The 24,527-nt window shown below is 44.4% G+C and overlaps 1 protein-coding gene across 1 annotated transcript in view; it reads right to left on the bottom strand.

The window, feature by feature from the left end:
- Positions 1-24,527, bottom strand: part of LOC124775174 (chaoptin-like) — a 165,040-nt gene that overhangs the window by 76,424 nt on the left and 64,089 nt on the right. The window contains exon 4 of the mRNA XM_047250013.1: positions 5,301-5,747. Coding sequence (XP_047105969.1) covers positions 5,301-5,747 — 447 coding nt within the window. The remainder of the gene's footprint in view (positions 1-5,300; positions 5,748-24,527) is intronic.

The following is a 24,527-nucleotide window of genomic DNA, read 5'->3' on the forward strand; positions in this document are numbered from 1 at the left end:
AATGTGGAAACTGTAAATTTCGAATGCTTAAATGTGTGTGAATTCCTAAGGGACCAAACCGATGCGGTCATCGGTCCCTAGACTCACACACTACTTAAAATAACTAACTTGAGCAAGTAACACACACCCATGCCCGATGGAGAACTGTAACCTCCGGCAGGAGGAGCCGCGCAATCCGTGACATGGCACCTCAAAACGCGCAGCCACTCTGAACAGCTTCAAATTTCGATCGTCAGTCTATATTACCATATAAAAATATGTCGTTGTTTAACGTTATTACCAAAAATAACGCAAAGTAGATAACCCATAAGTTTAAAATTTTTACTCGACACTGTAATAAACGTTTGGTCTCTGATAAGCCAAAACATTATGGCCACTGCCACTGCGGAATTGGATGCCACTTGGTGGCGTTGCGGGCGCGTAACGTGGCAACGAAAGTATGTAACCGGAGGAGATACGGACGGGAGATCACCCTTGCGAAGAATTGGGCTGCAAGTGGGAAATCCATTGAGATACGCGACTTTGATAAAGAGTAGATTATTATTTCGCAGAGTCTGTGAAAGAGTATTTCGAACGATCATTTGCTACAGTCGTAAGAATCTGCGAAAAGAGGAAGGACAGTGGAACTACCACTGAGGGTTAAATAGTTAGACGTTGTAGACTATTTCCAGAACACGGGTTTCGGAGGCTGGTCTGCTCTGTAAAGTGCTACAGATGGTGGTCTATGACATCTCTGCCAAAAGACTACAATACTGGTGCACGCACAAGTGTTTCGGAACACACTGTTCATCGAACATCATTGAACATCGTCAGTTACGATTGCAGTGTGCACAGGATCATTGGGATTCGGCTGTAGATCAAAGGCAACGTGTCGGCTCTTGGGGTGAACACATTTTTGCTACCTACGCCACTGGTCGCCTCCACCAATGCCATCATCGAGGCGAACGGCGGCTCGAAATGAGCTGCGTGCCTCTGATACAGGATGGTGGGAGCAGTATTATGCTATGGAAGACATTCTCCGTCGCTTGCAAGAGACTTGTGGTAGTCACAGAAGACATGCTGACAGCTGCGAGCCACCTGCATCTCTTCACGCTTGATGTCATCCCTGACGGCGACGTCATCATTAAGTAGTCTATTTTTCCACGTCTTGGAGCCAGGCCCGCGCTACTGAGGTTGGAAGAGTACTATAATGTACACACGCTGATGTCTTGGTGACGAAATTCGCCTGATGTAAATCCTATGGAACCCATCTGGGTCATTATCAGGAGCCATCACCACGTACGTGAATTAGCGGCCCGTTATTCATCTGTGCGTAGCCACTTAATGCCACATAGCTCAACAAACCTACCAGGAAACTCCCGGATAACTGATACGCACAATCAGTGCTGTACTTTATCCCAAAGAGGGAGAAACAAGCTACCAAACAGGTAGTCATAGTGACACACACACACACACACACACACAGACACACACACTCTATATATATATATATATATATATATATATATAGAGAGAGAGAGAGAGAGAGAGAGAGAGAGAGGGGGGGGGGGGGGGAGGTCGTAGGAGGGGGGACATTGATAGCGAATATCGGGAACAATTCTTGACTGATTAATTTCAGATTTTTAAACGACACTTTAATAAAATCTCGTAAAGTACTTGTTCGAATTACTTGAAGCTCTTAAACCATAAACTAAACTAAACTTCTCGAGAACAGGCGGTACTGACTGGCCGCCGTGTCACCCTCATCTCTTAGGCGTCACTGGATGCTGATATGGAGGGGCATGAGGTCGGCACAGCGCTGTCCCAGCCGTACGTCAGTTTCCGAGATCGGAGCCGCTACTTCTCAATCAAGTAGCTCCTCAGTTTGCCTCACAAGGGCTGAGTGCAACCCGCCTGCCAACAGCCCTCGGCAGTCACTCTTAAACCATACTCTGGTATATAAATACATACCCAAAACGTGTACAAGCATACAAAGGCAAGTCGATATTTAAAGTTATTACTAAAAATTTCGAAAAGTACTTGATCGAATTACTTGCAAGATTTACACCATACTCTAAAAAACATTCAAATGGACATAGCCTATACACATTTATAAATACATATGTACCATATAAATATATATCTAACATAGAAGGGGGAAACGTTATTATCAAATATCTCGAAAAGTGCTAGACAGATTTACTTCACATTTCTACACGATACTTTAGTGAACATACAGATGGATGCAGACCATATATATATATAGAAAGTCGAAACGTCATTACCAAAAATCTATAAATGGTTTTGGCTATTTACTTATATTACTTACAAGATGCTCTAATAAACAATCGTACAGATATGGGCTACATATTATTGTAAACAGTACTGTTCAACTTTTCTGTTAAATTCATGTGCGAGGAAGAAAATGCTGTGCTGTGCACTGTTGTGAATGAGTGAGGCTTTGTTTCCTTTCTCGCCGACAGTTTCAACTACGATGGTAGGGTATTTAAGCAATCAGGAAAATTTTTTCTCCCGTACATGTCATTTCTCGTTACACATATTTTTAATCAAAAATGGAATACACAGATACATACTGTTTTGTTTTCTTCCACACAGTCAGTTTTCACAGAAAAGATGATTGTTACATTTACGGCTTATCAGCTTACTGTTGGAATAGTATTACGGAATCTAGACTTTCAGTAACAATAAGTACGTCTCAAGATAACAGAGAGAGGGGAGAGGAGTAAATAGACAGGGGAGAGGAAATGGACATAAAGAGGAGAAAGAGGAGACTGACAGAGAGAGGGGCAGAAGGAGAGAGACAGAGAGACAGTGAAGAAGGAGATGGGTAGAGAAAGCGGTGAAGAAGATGGACAGAGAGAGATGGAGAAGGAGATGGGCAGAGAGAGGAGTGTATGACGAGATGGACGAGTGGGGTGAGGGGGGGATAGTGTTTGGAGGAGGTGATGACTAGAGACAAGGGAAAAATGAAGGAGATAGACAAAGGGATGGGAGAGGAGGAGATAGGCAAAGAGATGGAGGATGAGGAAGACTTAGGTCCAGTGCCTATATATGTTAAGCAATTGTGAACCATTTCTGGGATCACTAGTAGCTTATCTACGGTGCAAAATCGTGTCAGAAATGTGCTTTTATAGTTGATTGGAACATGACGGCGCAGAAATTAGAGGTATCATGCTTCACCAGTGCAATGGCTTAACTGCTTATGATATTGTAATAGTGAGAATATCATATGTAGTGGTACCTTCAAACTACGGTCACTTCATTATTAGTTATGGAATTACGCTTAAACACCCATTACACATACTACATGTTGAGTGTTTGTCTGACTTTTCTTTTCCCGGGTTCGTTGCTGTTCTTTTATCTTATCATGTATTTGCTGATATTCTGCTGTCACCCATGTTCCGCTGGCTGAACTAATGCTTGCAAGTCGTTAGGACAGGTGCCTACCATGTTTGGCGATGAGAGAGGCGTGTCCATTGAATAGCAGAAGTGAGAATGTCTGAGACTTCAGTAGGTGTACACTAACCCATTATTCAAGTTGTTGAGAGGGGCTGATGATGGAGTTGTCATGCTAATCCAGATGTTCAAGTCAGCGTCAGATTGGTCTTAGGACAGGTGCCTACCATATTTTGGTGGTGTGGGTAGTTTACGTTTTGAATGACGCTAGTAAGGTATTCTGACAATTCAACAGGTGTAGACTGTAATAGTACTTGAATTATGTAACCATTACGGCACCTCACCTCAACTTCTCGATACCAGCAATATTCTACTGTGTTTCTGTAAAATAGTTAACGTATTTCTGTGACAACATTCAGATTTGACTTCATTAATGTCGAGGTACTTCGATACATAGGTATGTATATATTGTAATGATATTATTCATATGTGTATTCTTTCTTTTGTCACTATGATCATTGAAGTACTTGAAATACTCTGAATTTTGGGCGCGTAGGCGGTTATTAGAGAGTCAAGCTTTGGTCGTCATCTTCAAAAGGCGCAAATTGTAGTCAGTTTATGAAATGTGAACTTTAACAGTGAGGAAGATATTTTAAAGCATGTTTTATATTGTGAAGTGATGTTTTGGAACGAGTTACGTGATATTGCAAGAAAAGTAATAAAAAAGAAGTGTAACTTAAATTCGGAGTGCTGATTACTTTTTTACATCACCATTGTCCTAACTTGCAAAAATTTAATCTTCATGAATGGTTTATGAAACACGTCTATAAAACTTTTGAATATCGCAGAATAACACCTAGGCCTCTTTGCATCCCAGGTTGGAATCATCACTACCTAGATTTTCGACGATTGAGCCATGAGTTCACAACGACACCAGCGTGGGAAACACGAAGAGATGAGTGCCTAGGTTATCCAATATTTCAAGAAATGACTTTATTAACTAAGCTCTAATGACATCTGCCACACGATACGAGGGCTATCCACAGAGTACATTACGTTTTGGAATTAAAAATAAATAAAGTATTGGAAATATTTTAAATTAGATACAGATGAAAGCCACACTTAAATACTACTTTTCTACGTAGTTGCCATTTAAATTAAGGCACTTATCGTAGCGATGGACGAGCTTGGAAATTCCTTCGTCGTAAAATTCGGCCGCCTGCGCCTTCAACTACGTGGTTACCTCTTCTTGAAGCTGTGCGTCGTCACCAAAACGCTGCATAGCCAACACTTCTTCATTGCTGGGAATAAGTGGAAGTCGCTCGGTTCCAGGTCGGGACTGTATGGCGGATGAGGAAACAACTCCCACTTAGAAGATTCGAGAACTTCACGAGTGGCATTTGCCGTGTGGACCCGGGCGTTGTCGTGAATCAGCAAGATCTTTGAGCCCAACTTTCCCCAGCGCTTGTTTTGTATTGCTCTTCTGAGGTTGTGCAGAGTTTGACAATACCTTTGAGAGTTTATTGTAGTGCCTCTTTCCAGGAAATCCACAAAAATCACACCTTTTCTGTCCCAAAAGAAGAGGTAACCACGTGGTTGAAGGAGCAGGCGGCCGAATTTTACGACGAAGGAATTTCCAAGCTCGTCCATCGCTACGATAAGTGCCTTAATTTAAATGGCAACTATGTAGAAAAGTAGTATTTAAGTGTGGCTTTCATCTGTATATAATAAAAAAAAATTTCCAATACTTTATTTATTTTCAATTCCAAAACGTAATGTACTTTGTGGATAGCCCTCGTATAACTTCGTTGTTGCCCGAAAATGCAATATTTAGTAGCGTGAGCAACACTACAATCGTAATTAATTTTTGACCTTTGTTGTGGTAGGGTTGTTAGAAGACTCACCCGTTGAACAGGTTACTGGGCAGGCTGGCGATGCGGTTGTCGCCCAGGTCGAGCTGCTCGAGCCGGTGCCTGCGCGGCCGCAGCCCGGACGCCGGCAGCTGGGTGATGTAGTTGTCGCGCAGGTAGAGCCAAGAAAGGCCGGGCAGCGCGTCGAGCGCGGCGCCGGGGAAGGCGGTGAGCAGGTTGTGCGAGGCGCTGAGCGTGTGCAGCGACAGCGGCAGCGCGCCCGCCTCCAGCGCGCGCAGCCGGTTCGAGTCCACGTTGAGCCACGTCAGCTTGCTGCAGTCGCGCAGCGAGGAGCGCCGCGGCCCGCCGGGCTGCGAGGCGCCGTCCGCCGACTGCTGCGGCGGCGCCGGCAGCTCCGTCAGCTGGTTCTCGCCCACGAACATGTTGGTCAGCGAGCCGCACGTCTTCCGCCAGTCGCCCTCCAGCGACGCTATCTGGTTGCTGGCGAAACAGCGAGCGCACCGTCATTAAAGCCAAAGTGGCGCTCGGTTTCTCCGTCGTTCACTAGTATTCAGGAACTGATAAGATAAGGGATGGGGAGGTCCTTCAGAGGAACTGCGAGGAAAGGAGTAAATGGAAAACGCTTACAAGAAGGCGGGACGTCTGTTAAGACGTGAAGAAATAACTACCTTGCTTCTAAGTCAGGTATATAGGGTAAAAAACCGTAGGAGAAAACAGGTTGGAGGACGAAGCTTGCGAGTGTTATGAAGAGGTTGGCACAAGAGGAATTTGTTGAGAGCCACTTTAAAACGCCGCGCGGGATTAGCCCAGCGGCCTGGGGCGCTGCGGTCTTCGTCTGGGCTGCTGGTCCCGGCGGAGGTTCGAGTCCTCCCTCGGGCTTGAGTGTGTGTGTTTGTCCTTAGGATAATTTAGTTTAAGTAGTGCGTAAGCTTAGGGACTGATGACTTTAGCAGTTAAGACCAATAGAATTTCACACACGTTTGAACATTATGAACACTTTAAATCAGTCAAAATAATTTAAAGACACTGTATTTTTAACTCGCCTTTGCAAATACAAGATAATGCATGTTTTTGTCACCAAATGCGTATCGTTGTATTGAAATAAAACATCATCAGTGGTCCCTAACGAAATATACACTACTGGACATTCAAATTGCTACACCACGAAGATGACGTGCCGGCCGAAGTGGCCGTGCGGTTAAAGGCGCTGCAGTCTGGAACCGCAAGACCGTTACGGTCGCAGGTTCGAATCCTGCCTCGGGCATGGATGTTTGTGATGTCCTTAGGTTAGTTAGGTTTAACTAGTTCTAAGTTCTAGGGGACTAATGACCTCAGCAGTTGAGTCCCATAGTGCTCAGAGCCATTTTGAAGATGACGTGCTACAGACGCGAAATTTAACCGACAGGAAGAAGATACTGTGATATGCAAACGATTAGCTTTTCAGAGCATTCACACAAGGTTGGCGCCGGTGGCGACACCGACAACGTGCTGACATGACGAAAGTTCCAACCGATTTCTCATACACAGACAGCAGTTGACCGGCGTTGCCTGGTGAAACGTTGTTGTGATGCCTCGTGTAAGGAGAAGAAATGCGTACCATCACGTTTCCGACTTTTGATATAGGTCGGATCGTAGCCTATCGCGATTGCGGTTTATCGTATCGCGACATTGCTGCTCGTGTTGGTCGAGAGCCAATGACTCTTAGCAGCATATGGAATCGGTGGGTTCAGGAGGGTAATACGGAACGCCGTGCTGGAACCCAACGGCCTCGTATCACTAGCAGTTGAGATGACAGGCATCTTATCCGCATGGCTGTAACGGATCGTGCAGCCACGTCTCGATCCCTGAGTCAACAGATGGAGACGTTTGCAAGACAACAACCATCTGCACGAACAGTTCGACGACGTTTGCAGCAGCATGGACTATCAGCTCGGAGACCATGGCTGCGGTTACCCTTGACGCTGAATCACAGACAGGAGCGCCTACGATGGTGTACTCAACGACGAACCTGGGAGCACGAATGGCAAAACGTCATTTTTTCGTACGAATCCAGGTTCTGATTACAGCATCACGATGGTCGTATCCGTGTTTGTCGAAATCGCGGTGAACGCATATTGGAAGCGTGTATTCGTCATCACCATACTGGCGTATCCCCCGGCGTGATGGTATGGGGTGCCATTGGTTACACGTCTCGGTCACCTCTTGTTCGCATTGACGGCACTTTGAACAGTGGACGTTACATTTCAGCTGTGTTACGACCCATGGCTCTACCCTTCATTCGATCCCTGCGAAACCCCACATTTCAGCAGGATAATGCACGACCGCATGTTGCAGGTCTTCTACGGGCCTTTCTGGATGCACAAAATGATCGACTGCTGCCCTGGCCAGCACATTCTCCAGGTCTCCGACCAACTCTAAACGTCTGGTCAATGGTGGGGGAGCAACTGGCTCGTCACAATACGCCAGTGAACTGTGGTATCGTGTTGAAGCTGCATGGGCGTCTGTACCTGTACAACCATCCAAGCTCTGTTTGACTCAATGCCTAGGCGTATCAAGGCCGTTATTGCGGCCAGAGATGGTTGTCCTGGGTACTGATTTCTCAGGATCTATATACCCAAATTGCATGAAAATGTAATCACATGTCAGTTCTAGTATCATGTATTCGTCCAATGAATACCAGTTTATCATCTGCATTCCTTCTTGGTGCATCAATTGTAATGGCCAGTAGTGTATTCTCAGTCTGACTTGCTTCCTAAAGACAGATCGTTATTAGATGTTTATTTTTCCTTACGGTATTTCGTGGCTGATTTTTCGTTCACACCATTCATGTTTTTCGGTCATTTCGTTATTTAGCACAGTAGATTCTGGTCTCACATCACACCTCCTCGCAGAACTATGCATTTTTTATGTTAAAAACAACACAGTGTAGTACTACTTCTGTTTATTTCCATCTTTCTGGTTTAATAAGTATCGTGTGTTTTGTGTAGTGTTACAAACTTTACCACTAGTTTTCCTTTGATTTAAAATTGTTACTTCATATTTTTGGTTTTCTGCAATTCGCCATTTGTGCGTTATTGCAATTAATTATGTTATTGTACATCTATTTTATTAAGAGAAATGAAGGAGTGGTGTTAGAGTTGGAAATCTAAGTGGTGAGTAGGTTGAGGGAGGATGAAGCAAAAGTGAGTTATCAGTAAGACTAAAGCAGTGTCATGGAGAGTCAGTTGGAGGAAAAGAGTGAAGAGGAAAGGGAGATATGAAATTGGGCATGGGAAGGTAACACACACAAGTATGGAAGGGGGAAACACTGAAATGGCGTGTGCTTAGGCCAGAGTCACCAGTGCCAAACGAAGAAATAATACAAAAACTTGGAAGCAGACGATGTTTCCCAGTGTTAACGAAAAATTTGTCGTGAAATACCGTAAGGACAGTCAGTATCTTCTAACGAATGGTTCCGCGATCTAGAAAGCAAGTCGAATTTTAAATATCTTTCTTTTGCAGACCATCGTTAACTTTTTTTCAATAAGCGATATGTGTTTGTGTCCTAAACATCCATCTTCTTGTACTTACAAAGATGGAATTACATTGCCCTCAATAATTACAAAGAAATTAAAAACAATATGGGCACACAAATAAAGAAATTATACAACAACTTTACAGGCTATACACAATTTGCAGTCTTTATTGAGTAGATGTACGAAGATGGAGGAAGGCTTCCAATTAGTAACAGCTTTTATCTGCCACAGAATCATCAGAGGTGTTCACAATAAGAAATCTAAAAAGTAATAATGCCATGGATAATAGTAGATAATGGAAACACCCAACCAACATGCGCTGTCGCCGGCACTGGTTGCGGATATATCACGGAACGTTGCTGTGGGAACACTAAAAACGCAGATATTCTGCCCGCTGACTTGCCACGATGTCCAGCATAGTTACATGCTCCTACAGGTGAACACAAGAAATCTAGTTTAACCCGCCGCTCACTGCAGCAGTCGGGGCACACTCAGTGTGTGTGGGTGGGTGGGTGGGCTTCAGCGCGCGCTTGCTTTCTCAAATGAAACTATATGGTTCCAGAGACATTTCCAAGTCCCAAATACCTATGACGTACGTATGCATACTGAACCGACGAATGAAAATTTGTACCAAGAACGGGATTCGAACCATGGTCTCCTGCTCTCTAGCCAGATGAGCTAGTCACTACGCTGTTCGAGTTCATGGGGAATACCGAGTAGGCTGAGGCGTAAATAGGAATTATTTGGATTGAGGAGAAAGGCGAGCTAGGGTAGTACGTGCAGTTTTGGAAAGCCACTGTGTCTAGATGGCGATGTCCTGTGTCAGTCCCTTGCGGTAACGATCCCATGCTGCATAGCAATGACCTAGAAGAGGACAGACTAGCGTACTTTCGTACGAGGGGTTTGCCTTTTGGTACTACCGTAGTGTTGTGCTGACAGAGTACCTCTGCGATGGACAAAGTCACACAGGAAAATTCTGTTAACTTGGTTACGGGAGGTTTCCAACACGAGCCAGTCGCTCAGGTGGGTGTTCCTCCTCTACATCAACGCTCCAGCTCCGGGAAATCAAATTTTCCCCCATCCCCAGTATTCTCCTCACATGGTACGCTGTAATTCTCATTTATTCCTTGGACAAAGAAGCCATACTGAGGCAGGCATATCCAGAACGACAGCCCAATGATTTCCGAACTTGCAGCATGTTGGAATAATTGCAAGTCAGCAACTTCTGTTATTCAATACAGAGCAAAACCAGCCAAAGTTACAAATTTATCTTTTTCATTAACTTGATGACTAGTTCTGGGCCGGAACCTATTTTCAAATGATCCTACAGGTCAGAACCTCAAATTTACAGTCATGTACAGCACAGTTCTTACTAAATTTTTAAGCACACTTCAAAAATACAGAACTTCTCGTTTCAAGAATTACGTACCCGGTAGTCAAAACGGTATATCCAAAAATTCAATAGTCATGTCAAAAATATATTGGTATTGCGAAATGCAGATGAACATGTACAGCGTTTGCAGACAACTGGCAGTCTACTCCTCCCACTGTCGTAAGGAAACCTCGGGAAGGGGACGCCCTGTCAGGATATAGGAAACTTTTGTACTCGTATATATCACCCCGTTTCTTACAATCAAAAATAAAACAATTAATACACTAACGGCATAACTAGACAATAAAATTAATAATTTCAAAATCTTTATCAAAAACAGTCAAGAACTTAAAAATCACTGAACAGAAAAGGATAACAATACCACATACGGTGCGTATAGCAAAGCTGTGTGGTGTTGGCATGTAAAAACCGGTATATGTGAACCACAATATCAGTACTAAAAGAAAACCAAATAATAGGAGATTAAACAGGCTTCATCACTTCCAACCCTTCACAAGGGTAAGAATTTTACCATAACAAACTTTACAAAAATATGTGAAGATAATTTTTTTCTGACACGTCCTCGGTAAAAGCAGATATTAAACGACTAAGCTGTCTTTCACAAAGCACCAAAAACATACTGGCCATCCTGTGGAAGACATAGCTTAAACACACTCATGAGGATATGGGGTGGGAGTGGGGATGTAGAGGGAGGGAAGAGGGGAAGAGGTAGTGGGAGGATGGAGGGCTGGGAAAAGGTGATTTGGGGGAGGGAGGAGGGGAAGAGAGCATGAAGTTGGAGGAGCACTAAAAGGGGTCAAGTGGGCAAACGTGGGAAGGATGTATATAATATATTATCATTATGGCAGATTATAAAATTCGGCATAATGGCTGATTACGTGGTCTTCACGATTACATTCTTTAAAGAAACAGTTTTCCTCTCCTGGCACATATTATCTGTACAACTACTCTTGAGTAACATATAATACAGTTTCCCTGTTGAGTCCACTATTCCGCGGCGCTTCTTATTTATGTAAGTGTAAAAATGACAAGTAGTCGTTTCTGACCCAGTTTCAATAAGTTTGGTTTACTGTTACTCATAATATATTACTTACATTGTCGCCATGTCTGCCCACTTGCCACCCTTTTAGTGCTCCTTCATCCTCACTCTCTCCCTTCACCTCGTTTACCAGCCCTCCATTCTCCCCCTGTCTCATCTCTTCCAACCCCCCCCCCCCATCTCTCTTTACAACCGCACTCCCACCATATAAGCACATGATTTTTTTACGGTACAGTTACTACGCTAGTAAAGGGTTGGAGGTGATAAAGATTTTTTAATGTACTGTTACTTCGTTTGCTTTTAACATTGATGTTTTGGTTCACATTTCGCGATTTTTAACTGCCAACATGCCGTACAACTGTAGCATATGCGCAATAGATAATGTTGCAGTGCTTCAATGTTCAGTGATTTTTAAGTATTTTGAATTTTTTGGCAAAGATTTTAATGTATTAATTTTCTTGTTGCTGTGTACTGTGAATGTATTAATTACTGTAATTCTAATGGTGGAAAATTTTGTAACAAATACAAAAGGTGTCTTTATCGCGATAGGGCTTCCCTTCCCGCTGGTTTCTTACGGTACTGCATTCGAGATATCCACGAAGAAAGCCACCTTCGGAGAAAAAATTGTAGCTACAACAATGAAGATGTACAGCAGGACTAACGCTTGTCACTACTGTCCAGTTTCATTACTTTATTGTCACTTTAATGGCTGTCGAATTTCATTTGCGTAAACAAACCCTTGGGCCAGGGTAGACCCAGGGGACACTAAAGAGGAGGCTACGAGATAAACACTACGATGAGAAATGACTCCTCATTCGTGGATTCGGTTCCAGAAAGGAGACCGTATTATGTCATGCTGACATAGCCGGTAGCTGAAACACGTCACTGACAGCAAACCACACGCACTGAGCGCCTCCATAAACGGAGGTGGATGCTTTCCGAATCTCGGGAAAAACTGGGAGAGAAAGTAGACAATGAGTGACAAGACACGCAGACAAAGCATTGTTTTACGATAACGGGCAATACGTTGTCCCAAGTATGGATCAGTGAGGAGCCATCAGAGCATAGCTCAACATTAGGTGTGCACGAAGATGCTGGATAAGCAGCAGAACCGACTCGGTGTCGTGGAATAAAGAGCCATGCCTAAGTAAGTCTACAAGAAATCTGTAATCTATTCCAGTGAGCAACAAACTTGAACATAAGTGTCAGAAGTACTGGGGGTCTTTGCCTGTGTGTCGGATATTTGGTCGGAGAACAAATGGGGTCTGTACTTGACTCTGTTAGTGAATTTATACAGGCTTGTAAATAAATCAGATCGAGTCAGGCTCTCATAATAAGTGGAACACTCAGGGGGAACTTTAATCAGGCCAGTGAGCCACAAAGGCAAGTCACTGAAGACACTTCTCCGAGTAGAGGAAATATCTTTCTAATAAGTTGGTAGCCGGCCGCGGTGGTCTCGCGGTTCTAGGCGCGCAGTCCGGAGCCGTGCGACTGCTACGGTCGCAGGTTCGAATCCTGCCTCGGGCATGGATGTTTGTGATGTCTTAGGTTAGTTAGGTTTAAGTAGTTCTAAGTTCTAGGGGACTGATAACCACAGCAGTTGAGTCCCATAATAAAAAAACAAAAACAAAAAAAAGTTGGTAAATGGTCCGAAGGTAACCTGTTAAAATACATCCTAAAAGCTAGGCTCTGGTCGAAGAAGCCTCGAAAGGTCCAACGGTACGACCTACTCCCGTGTCATCCTCAGGTGGTAAACGTCACTGGTTTATTGATTATGAAGATTCGTGTGGTCAGAACACCGCTCTCCCGGCCGTTGTTAGTTTTCGTTACCGGAGCTTATACTTTTCAATCAAGTAGCTCCTCAAATGACCTCAGAATGGCTGAGTGCACCTTGCTTGAAAAGTGCACCGAAGTGCTAGCCAAGCCCGACAGCGCTTAACTTGGGAATGTGACGGGAAACGTTTTTACCACTACGCCAAAGCCGTTGGCTTAAAAACATATTAGTTTGATGAATAATTCTCTCTGTTCTCTTACAAAGTACCTGAGAAAGGCTTTTACTCCCTCTCACTCGGTACGACTTTATGGTGGTGCCACCCACAACTAATTATCACCCACGTCCTGTCAGGAGCTAACGTCGACAATACACACTATCACCAAGTTTTGTCGTCGCAGCTTGATTTTTTAAACTTTATCACCACCCATAGTAAGTACGAATAAGGATCGTTTCTCCATATGACCACCTATGGTAAGCAGGATCATGGACCGTTTCACCCTGTGTCGTCGATCAAAGCCAGAATGGTCACCAGGCTTCTGGCTGGCTTGATTCAGAACGCCACGAATTTATCTCCTGTTCCGACCTCTTCTTCTCAGAGTAGCACTTTCAACCTTTACTATATGATCAAAACTATCCGGACACCTGGCTTAAAATGACTTACAAGTTCGTGGCGCCCTCCATTGGTAATGCTGGAAATTATTATGGTATTGTTCCGCGCATAGCCTCGATGACAGCTTCAACTCTTGCAGAAATACGTTCAGTCAGGTGTTGGAAGGTTTCATGCAGAATGGCAGCCCATACTTCACGGAGTGCTGCACTGAAGAGCGGTATCGATGTTGCTCGGTGAGGCCTGGTACGTAGTCGGCGTTCCAAAAATTCCAAAGGTGTTCTATAGGATTCAGGTCAGGACTCCGTGCAGGCCAGTCCATTACAAGGATGTTATTGTCGTGTAACCACTCCGCCAAAGGCATTATGAACATGTGCTCCATCGTGTTGAAAGATGCAATCGCCACCACCGAATTGCTCTTCAACAGTGGGAAGCAAGAAGGTGCTCAAAACATCAACGTAGGGATGTGCTGTGATAGTGCCCCGCAAAACAAGGGATACATGCCCCCTCCATGTAAAACACGACCACACCATAACATTGCCGCCTCCGAATTTTACTGCTGGTATTACACACGCTGGTAGATGACGTGCACCGGGCATTCACCACACCCACCCTGTCATCCAATCACCGCATTTTGTATCGCGATTCGTCACTCCACAAAACGTTTTTCCACTGTTCAGTCGTCCAATGTTTACGCTCCTTACACCAAGCGAGGCGCCGTTTGGCATTTACCGGCGTGATGTGTGGCTTATGAGTAGCCGCTCGAACCATGACATCCAAATTTTTTCACCTCCCGCCTAACTGTCAAAGTACTTGCAGTGGATCCTGATGCAGTTTGGAATTCCTGTGTGATTGTCTGGATAGATGTTTGCCTATTACACATTACGACCCTCTTCTACTGTCACCGGTCTCTTTCAGTCTACAGAAGAGGTCGGCCTGTACGGTTTTATGCTGCGCTTGTCCGTTCACGTTTCCATTTCATTATCACATCGGAAACAGTGGACCTAGGGATGTTTAGGAGTGTAGAAATCTCGCGTACACACGTATGACACAAGTGACCACTTGACCATGTTCGATGTCTGTGAGTTCCGTGGAGCGCTCCGTTCTGCTCTCTCACGATGCCTGTGGCAAATGAGGTCGCTGATAAGGAGTAAGGGGCAGCACAATGCACCTAATATGAAAAAGTTATGTTTTTGGGGGTGTCCGGACACTTTCGATCACATAGTGTATGTCCTCAGTCATTTGCTGAATGTAAACCAGTCTGTCCTTCCTCTGGCGTCTTTACCCTCTGTAGTTCCTCTAGTACCACGGTAGTTATTTCCCGATCTCTTGTCAGATGCCCTACCATCCTATCCCTTGTTTTCGTTAGTGTTTCTATATATTCCTGTCCTCGCCGGTTCGTGGGAGAACTTCCGTACTCCTTACCTTATCAGTACACCTAATTTTCAATATTCTTCTGCAGTAACACATCGCAAAAGCTCCTATCATGTTCTTTTCCAGTTTTTCCAGAATCCATGTTTCATTACCATACAATGCCGTGCTACAAATGTTCATTTTCAGTAATATCTTATTCAGATTAAGGCCTATGTTTGCTAATAGCAGAATTCTCTTGGCCAGGAATGGCCTTTTTCCCGGTACTAGTCTGTTTCCTCTGTTCTCGTTGCTCCGTCCGTCATGGGCTATTTTGCTACTTCGTGATCATCACTCCCGATGTTAAGTTTCTCGATGTACTCATCTCTGCTTCCTCGAATTACCTTGGCCTACCTTCGATTTACACTCAGTCCTCATTTCGTACTAATTAGACTGTTCCTTCCATTCAGAAGATCACGTTGTTCTTCTTCAGTTTCACTGAAAATGACACTTTTAAATCTTTCTCTTTTTCCGCCGTTGGTGCTTGCATAGAAAGTAGGGGCGAAAGATTTCATCCCTGTCTCACACCCTTCTTAATCCGTACACATTGTTCTCGATCTGCCAGTCTTATTGCTCCCTCTTGGATGTTGTACATATTGTATATTACCCTTCTTTCGCTACAGCTTACCCGTATTTCTCTTAGAATTTCGAACATCTTGCACCATTTGACACTATCTAACGCTTTTTTCACGTCGACAAATCCTCTGAACGTGTCTTGATTCTTCTTTAGTCCCGCTTCCATTACCAATCTCAACATCAGAATTGCCTCTGTGGTGCCTTTATCTTTTGCTAAACCCAAACTAATACTCATCTAGCAGGTCCTCAGTTTTCTTTTCCATTCTTCTGTACATTATTGTCGCCAGCAATTTGTATACATGTCCGCCCCTCGGTTTTTGAGTGGTTAGTGTGGCAGAATGTCAATCCTATGGGCCCGGGTTCGGTTCTCGGCTGGGTCGTAGATTTTCTTCGCTCAGGAACTGGGTGTTGTGTTGTCCTAATCATCAACATTTCATCCCCATCGACGAGCAAGTCACCGAAGTAGCGTCAAATTGAAAGACTTGCACCCGGCGAACCGTGTACCCGACTGGAGGCCATAGTCACACGACATTTACATTTTACTTGTATACATAAGACATGAAGCTCTTTGTGCGATAATGCAAGCACTTGTCGGCTCTTGCAATCTTCGGAATTGCGTTGGTGATGTTTTCTCGAAATTCAGATGGTATATCGTCAGACTTACGGATTCTAAACATAACGCTCAGAGTCATTTTCATTTCATTTTCCCTTATGAAATTGCGATGGAGTGTTATCTATCGCTACTGCATTATTCGATCATAAGTCTTCAAAAGCTGTTTTAAATTTTTATTGCAATACTGGATCAACTATCTCTTCTAAGTCGACTACTCAAATGGTTCAAATGGCTCTGAGCACTATGACACTTACCATCTGAGGTCATCAGTCCCCTAGAATTTACAACTACTTAAACCTAGCTAACCTAAGGATATCACACATATCCATGCCCGAGGCAGGATTCGAACCTGCGACCGTAGCGGACACGCGGTTCCAAACTGTAGTGCTTAGAACCGCTCGGCCACTCCGGCCGGCTAAGTCGACTCCTGTTTCTTCTTCCGTCACATCTTCAGACAAGTGTTCCCTCTCATAATGGCCTTCAGTGTACTCTTTCCACCTATCCGCTCTCTCCTGTGCATTTGACAGTGAAATTCCCATTGCTCTCATAACGTTACCTCCCGTGCTTTAATTTTCTTCGAACTCTTTTGTCTCTTCTAAATGCTGAGTCAGTCCATCCGACAGTAATTTCATTTTCGATTTCTTCATATTTTCGTGTAGCCATTTCGCCTTAGCTTCCTTGCAGTGCCCATGAACTTCATTCCTAATTCAATGTACGTCTGTATTTCTGAATTTCGCTACACGTTGCTGTGCTTTGTTCTTTCATCGACCAGCTGACCCATGGCTTCTTCCCTATTATCTTCATTGTACCTGTGCTGTTCTTTCCAACTTTTGTGATTATGAACTTCTGTTATTGCCTCTAGATCTCCTAGTTCGTGCAACAAGAACATAATTTGGCTCGGTCTCTGTTGTTGCACCGACTCACAGCACGGCAGAATGACAGACGGGTGTTGACCAGCGGGAAGCGGCGTGTTTCTCGCGCCGCTCGGCTGTCAGCTCGCCGCTTGTCGGCGCGTCGTCGCGCTGCGGCAATTACGCGGACGCCGATGGCCGCGGCGGTGGCCCGGCTGCAGCGCCGCGCCGCGCCGCGCCGCCGGCCATTATTCATGCACCGACTGCTCTTCATTATGCATGGCCCGAGTTGGCCCCACCTGCCCCGCCGAAGCCGCTCAGGGTGCAGTGATACACAGGGTCTCCTGGTCCGGAATTAGCGCCCCGCGCGCCACTCTCTCTGGCACGCTACAGAGAACGCGTTCGGGTGCGCGCGCGCTCGCGCGCCCATACACACATACACACACACACACACACACACACACACACACACATACACACACACACATACGCAAACACTTGTGCTCCTCCACCCACTCACCTGTACGGTACACACGTCCCATCCAACAAAAGAGCTTCGCACACGTGCGCTTCAACGAATGGACCAGTACAAAGGCTGACAACAGGCTGAAATATTTACGCTTTTATTTCAGTCCTGTCAAATAACATTACCGCACAGCTTTCTGCAACAGGGGCTTTTTCACAGAAGATATCTGGTGAAATATTTTTTTTGAAAAGTGAAATCACCCTCTATTTTCTGTTTCTGTTCAAAAATTATTTTCTGACTAAATTGATGATTAAAACATCGCTTCAGGAAAATTTCACATGACTGTTTGGAAAGCATCTGCTAATTTGAAACCAGAAACAGTCGTTATAATTGCGAAATACATTGTATTTACAGCTGATACGTGTTTCATACACAACAAGATATTAAACTCCAGAATGATATTTTCACTCTGCAGTGGAGTGTGCACTGATATGAAACTTCCTGGCAGATTAAAAATGTGTGCTGCACCGAGACTCGAACTCGGGACCTTTGCCTTTCGCGGGCAAATGCTCTACAAACTGAGATACCCAAGAACGACTCACGCCCTCTCCTCACAGCTTTACTTCTGCCAGTACCTCGTCTCCTACCTTCCTATCATTACAGAAGATCTGCGAACCTTGCAGAACGGGGCGTGAGTCGTGCTTGGGTAGCTCAGTTGGTAGAGTACTTGCCCGCGAAAGGCAAAGGTCCCGAGTTCGAGTCTCGGTCCGGCACACAGTTTTAATCTGCCAGGATGTTTCAAGATATTAAACTAATTAGGAAATGAGAAAATGTAAGGATTGAGACAGACTGACACAGAAACAAGGTGTACATCGCATCTCATTACAATTCTTCGTAGATTCCAATAGAAGTCCTCTATCCTTTGGTCCCTAAACAGTGAGTAGACTAATGTCTAAAGAGGTAGTTGAATACATATCTAATATATGTACCTTAAATTAATGCACAAGGTGTTCTGAAATTTCCATTACAAACTTCTAGGCCTTCTTGAGGGGAGTGAGTACATAATACTTTGAATAGAAATTCGTGTTCGGAAACTTACTGTTTCCGTTCTACGACGGTTTCAGTGCAGCTGTGTGAAGCGTCCGCGTCTGCTGAAAGTTCTCAGTGTCTGCTTCAGAAAAGTCTCAGAGTTGCCTGTCCTGGTACACACTAGCGCAGACCGGGTGACGAGTACAATGTCAGATGGTCGCTTGATGTCGCTTAACGTCTGCCTTGCTGCCGGACCTATTGAGTACCTCTGCGTCTCCAACAGAGCATTAGATTTATCTGCTTTGGAATAATGTAAACATGTAATATTTAAGTTCAAATGGTTCAAATGGCTCTGAGCACTATGGGACTTAACACCTGAGGTCATCAGTCCCCTAGACTTAGTACTACTTAAACCTAACTAACCTAAGGACATCACACACATCCATGCCCGAGTCATTCCTCAATCAGAAGTGGACGAGTTGAACACCTGAACTGAAACGGTACGTTGCCGGACATGGGTTTCTATTTAAAACATTAGGCACTCACTCTCCTCTGCAAGACCTATAAGTTTGTATCGAGAACTTATGAACACTCTGTGGATTCCTATTAAGTTTCAGACCGTTGCGCTAACTGGCAGGAGGTTGTTCACTGTGCAAGTGCCCTCCTCTCGGTTATAACATAGAACACAGCCGCCCCATAAATCCGCTTGCACCGCTGCAAAAATTTTCGTACGCAGCTTTCATCTTACTTCACATACTGTCCTATACGAACGACTTTGTGTAAACGCTCCTGTTGAATGGAAACAACGCTTTGGTCCCGAAGTAGCAAAGAGTACTACAGTTATTACTGTAACAACTGTCGCCCAACTTTCGTACATGGATAGAGACGTATAGGGGGTTGGACAAATATAAGGAAAGACCGCCGAAAATGCGCGCTCCAACATAAATTCAGCTGCCAGCCAACCCCCTGAGTTGCGCTGTTGCATTTGGCCAAGAACGGCAGCCGGCCGGTGTGGCCGAGAGGTTCTTCAGTCTGGAACCCTGTTACCGCTACGGTCGCAGGTTCGAATCCTGCATCAGGCATGGATGTGTGTGCTGTCCTTAGGTTAGTTAGGTATAAGTAGTTCTTAGTTCTAGGGGGCTGATAACCTCAGATGTTAAGTCCCATAATACTTAGAGCCAAGAACGGCACCTAGCGAATGCCCTCCGTATGCTGTGTCAGTCGTGGTCAGAACAGTGATCTGTGCAGTCGTGAATGCTTTACGCCGGAGATAGGTGACTCCGACAATGGGAAAATTATTGGTGCTCGTATGGTGTGTGCTTTCGTAAATAAGGTAAGAGAAGTATTTCGCCTTTCATGATGCACCATATCGCAGATTTACAACGCATACAGAGAAAGGGCAAGGGGGGAAAAAAACCATCAACCTCTAAGTCAGAAAGCGGACGAAAGTGTGCATTGCGAGATCGTGACCGATGGTCGTTGAAGATAACTGTAGCGAAAAATATGAGGACAACAACAGCAGACGTTGCAGGAGAATGGAAAGTCGCACTCGTGAATCTTGTTAGTACCAACAGAACACGAAATGAGATGCGTTAGCAGGGAGTTTCGGGGCGAGCTGCAATTCCAAAACCATTGATCAGTGACGCAAATTCCCATTACAGGAAACCGTGGTGCCGTAGACATAAAATGTGGATCACGGAACAATAGAAGAAAGTCTTTTTGCCAGATGCGTCTCGTTGCACACGGTTTTCAGTTTCCGGCCGAGTTTGTGTCCAAAGGCTAAAGCTGGCGGTTATTCTGTAATGATTTGGGCCGCCATATCGTCGTATTCCATGGTCACTATGGTTACTCTGCATGGTGACATTACTGACGAGGATAACTGACAATTCTGGCCGATCGGGTGACGATGTGTTCCTAGAGGACAGGACCCCCTGTTCACACTACTCACATCGTCCTGGACTTTTTTTTTGAGGGGATGAGGATGAATTGTCGCCTCCCCTCTAGACACCACAGTCACCGTGTCTTAGTGTTATTGAGCCCGTGTGATCCACTTTGTGGAGAACTGTTCGTGATCGACATCCACATCTATCACCGTTGCCTGTAATTTGTATGGTGCCTCTTACGTGAGGAAGACATTTTTACCAGTTTTGATAAATTACTGTCTCTTCTTGATGTATTCACGATAGTTAGGAAGTGCTGTAGTCCGTAGCCGGCCATGAATCGCAGAGCATTTCCCACGCTGGCTGGCTAGGTGACGAAGCGACCATATGTCGCGCGTAGTGGGGTGGGGCTCGGCTCTGGACCGTAACAACAAGCGTTAGCCTGGGAAATATACATGACGGGAAGTACCGCCATCTTGGCGTCGAAGTCACCGATTTTGTTTATTTATATTTAATAATTAAAGTCATTTATGACAACATGAATACTAGGAGGAGCCTCTGGATGTTTAACGCTATTTATCATAATTTTGCCTCATTAAAATTCACACCCGTTCATTAACAAATGCATCTTAGTAAGTACGAACTTGATCAGAAATCCACGAACTGTGACGATACTAGTAAGAGATACGGACTGCGCGCCAAAGTCGCCAGTCGGCGTTAAGAGCTATTCCTGCCCTGTTCGATGGTAGCCATGCTCTCGGTTACGAGTAGTTTGTGACATGAGTGTTTCATTATTGATCTAATAGGAATAAAAGTAATATTACGGAATTCTGAATGTTAATTTCGGGTAAACAGATACCCCAAAGTTCACCGACAGCAGTTTCAGATAATTAGCTTTCACCGACAGAGACATCCAATGCGCCAATGAACAATATGCACGGGACGACATTTACGAGAGCTGCACCGCGCACAGGTAAGAGGAAATCAGACGACACGACCCTCCAAGGCGGATCAAAGAAGGTCCGACTTGCCATCGCAAATTCCGGGTCGAAATGCTGACCAGTCATACTGTACGTCACATATACCACCCTCTACGGACTCGCGGCTAAGCTGAGTAATAACAGTATCAGTTTAGAAACGAGGGGATCTTGCAACTTCCAACCGTATTGCAAGTAGTATAGTATGGAGTCCGTAAGAAAACCATACAGGATAAGTTTTGTACACATTGAGAACACTTGAGCTCTGTTGAATGCTGACGGTTTCCTATTTGTTTGCTTTAGGTGTATGTGGTGTTTCTATAATTTTGTACACTTTCTGTACGGGAAAGGGCAGAATGTAAGATACGATGGGGGATATGCACGAATACTGACGTAGAATTCGGCATCCTTAAGCATCTTTGTGTGCAAATGGATAACGAGCACTTGAAACAGATGATTCTGAGCGTGATTAATTAATACACATCGAATTTAATAAGTGCGCTGAAGGGTTCCGCTAATTCACTCATCATTATGGTCGAAAAAACGTACAATTCACAAATAAGTTGTAAATATAAGATATAAGTTTTTAGTGAATTTACATTATTTTCCCAGTTCCAAGTTAACGCTGTAGGAAACATTTCATCCCTGCAGTGCTTATATGATGCTGGAATACGGCACACCACGTCACTGAAGCCATATGTACGAAGTAAAAGCAAACATATAATATTTCGTCAAAAGTATATGGACGGCTATTGGCTCTACTGGAGACACTTTCAGTTATATATCCGAGTGTCTGTGGAGAAGTGCCAGACCATTCCTTCTCTGGAGTCGAAACCAGAGGAGGTAGCGATGATGGACGTAGGGGTCTGGAGCGAAGTCAATGTTGTAACGAACAACACCCCCCCCCCCCCCCCCCCAACGTAACACTACTTCCTCCATGCTTAACCGTTGCAAATACACACATGATGGCAGATAATGTTCTCCAGGCAGTCTCCAGACCTGAACCCTTCCATCGGATTGCTACATGGCACAGCGTGATTCATCACTCCCTATCACTGGTTTCAAGCCATTCACTTCCCTGCGTCGTCGCTGTTTAAACCACCTAAAGCTTCTCTCAGAATTGACTGCAAGGACGTGTAGCTTATGAGCAGCTTTGGACCATTGTATCACATTCGTTTTAGCTCTCCACGCACAGTCACTGTGCCAGCTGCCCTTCTGGTTGCACTTTGGAACTCTCGAGAGATTCCTACCGCTGATTTCATGCGATTTCTTGCATCTACCCTTCACAATGCTCCATCATCTCTGTCCGTCAACACTTGGGCTCTAATTGGTCTTTTATTAGCTGCGTTTGTTCGTTCACGTTTGCACTTCATAGTCACATCACCAACAGGAGAATTTGTTCAGTTTAGAAGAGTGATTTGTTACTCACATCGCTTCCAAGGACTACGTTCGATATCTTTGAGCTCTACTGACCCACCCAACCCGCTGTTCTTGCTTATCTGCTGCCAACATCTTCTTTTATAACGGCGGATATGACTCCATGACATGCAGTGGTCTATTCCGTAAGGTGTCAGGATAATTTTAATCAGAGAGTACATCAAAGTTAATTGACAAACTAGGGTAGTGGAGTGTGCCTGTCATGCAGATGGTGGATTTTTAGGTAAACGACCCCTCTTTGGGATTAGAGAGGAATTTCCAGCCAATATTGAAGTTACATAAGCCCGAAGGATTTGAAAGAATGTTCGGCCTCGCAGATCGTGAATAGAAAAGATTATTATAATATTGGTACACTGCAGGATCATCCAAGGAAAGGTCCCGGAATTAATACTGCTTATTGAAAGTTACAGTGCTGAGATACTATTAGGAACATAAAGTTGATTGAAACCAAAAGTGAACAGCAACGAAATCCTAAGTTCAGATTGGAACATGAGTCTTAGGGATGGGTTAGTCGCCAATGGTGGCTGCGAATTCATTGTAATAAATAATTCGATAACACCTAGATAAGTTATCAAGGATTCCGAATGGGAATTTATTTTCGTGAAGTTAAGCATCATATGTCGGTCAAAATTGTAATCGTATGCCTTTATGGTCTACCTGGATCAGGAGATCTAATGATTGAGTGCTTCAGAGAGAACTTGCAGAATATCGTTAGTAATTTTGCTGATCATACTGTTGTAATACATGGCTACTTAAAGTTGCGTGCTGTAGATTCGTAAAGTCGTGGTATCAAAGGTGGTGCCAGAGACGGAGATCCTGAATGTCTTGTCCGAAAACTACTTCGAGCAGATAATCAGAGAATGAAGGAAAACTCATACATAGCAAAAGAAATTCACTCTAAACAAATACACTACATTAAAGAAGTAGTAGGAAAAACAGATGCCAAGCTGAGATTCATAGGAAGAGGCGGGCCTAGGTTCGATTCCCACCCGAGTCGGAGATTTTCTCCGACCGTGGACTGCGTGTTGTGTTGTTCTCATCATCAGAATCATCACCGACACGCAAGTCATCCAATGTGGCGCCACCTTATATGAGATTTACACCCGGCGGCCGAACTTTCCCGGATGGAGCCTCCCGGCCAACAATGCCGCACGATCATTTCATTTTTCTCTTAGAGAAATATTACTCATCCAGGAAGGAAGTGGCTTAGAAGGCGCTTGTTCAGCCAATTTTTGACTACTGTTCTTCAATCTGGGATCATAACCAGACAGGACATGCAGAAGAGATACAGAAAATCCAACGAAGAGCCGAAAGTGCAGGTAAGTGCGAGAAATAACGCACAATCACCTTAACATTTCATGCATCCAAGACGCTGATAAGAATAATGTACAGAAGAATGAAAAAGAAAATTAAGGATTTGTCTGTTGACGATATGTTTGACCTTAGGAAAAGTAAAGGCACCAGAGAGGCAGTGATCAAGTAGCACTTGATAATGGTAGCACGACGGAAGAGAGGACACCTTCATAGAATTGGTTGACCTGGTAAAAGCGTATGAGATGGTATGATGATGCAAGATGTTCGAAACTGTATAAAACTTAATAAGCTTTAGGGAAACACGGGTGATATACAATATTCACAAGAATCAACAAAGAATAATAAAATTTGAAGAACGAGAAAGAGATGCTAGGATTAA

Source organism: Schistocerca piceifrons, chromosome 2 (assembly GCF_021461385.2).
Source record: "Schistocerca piceifrons isolate TAMUIC-IGC-003096 chromosome 2, iqSchPice1.1, whole genome shotgun sequence".
In the NCBI taxonomy this organism is placed as follows: domain Eukaryota; kingdom Metazoa; phylum Arthropoda; class Insecta; order Orthoptera; family Acrididae; genus Schistocerca; species Schistocerca piceifrons.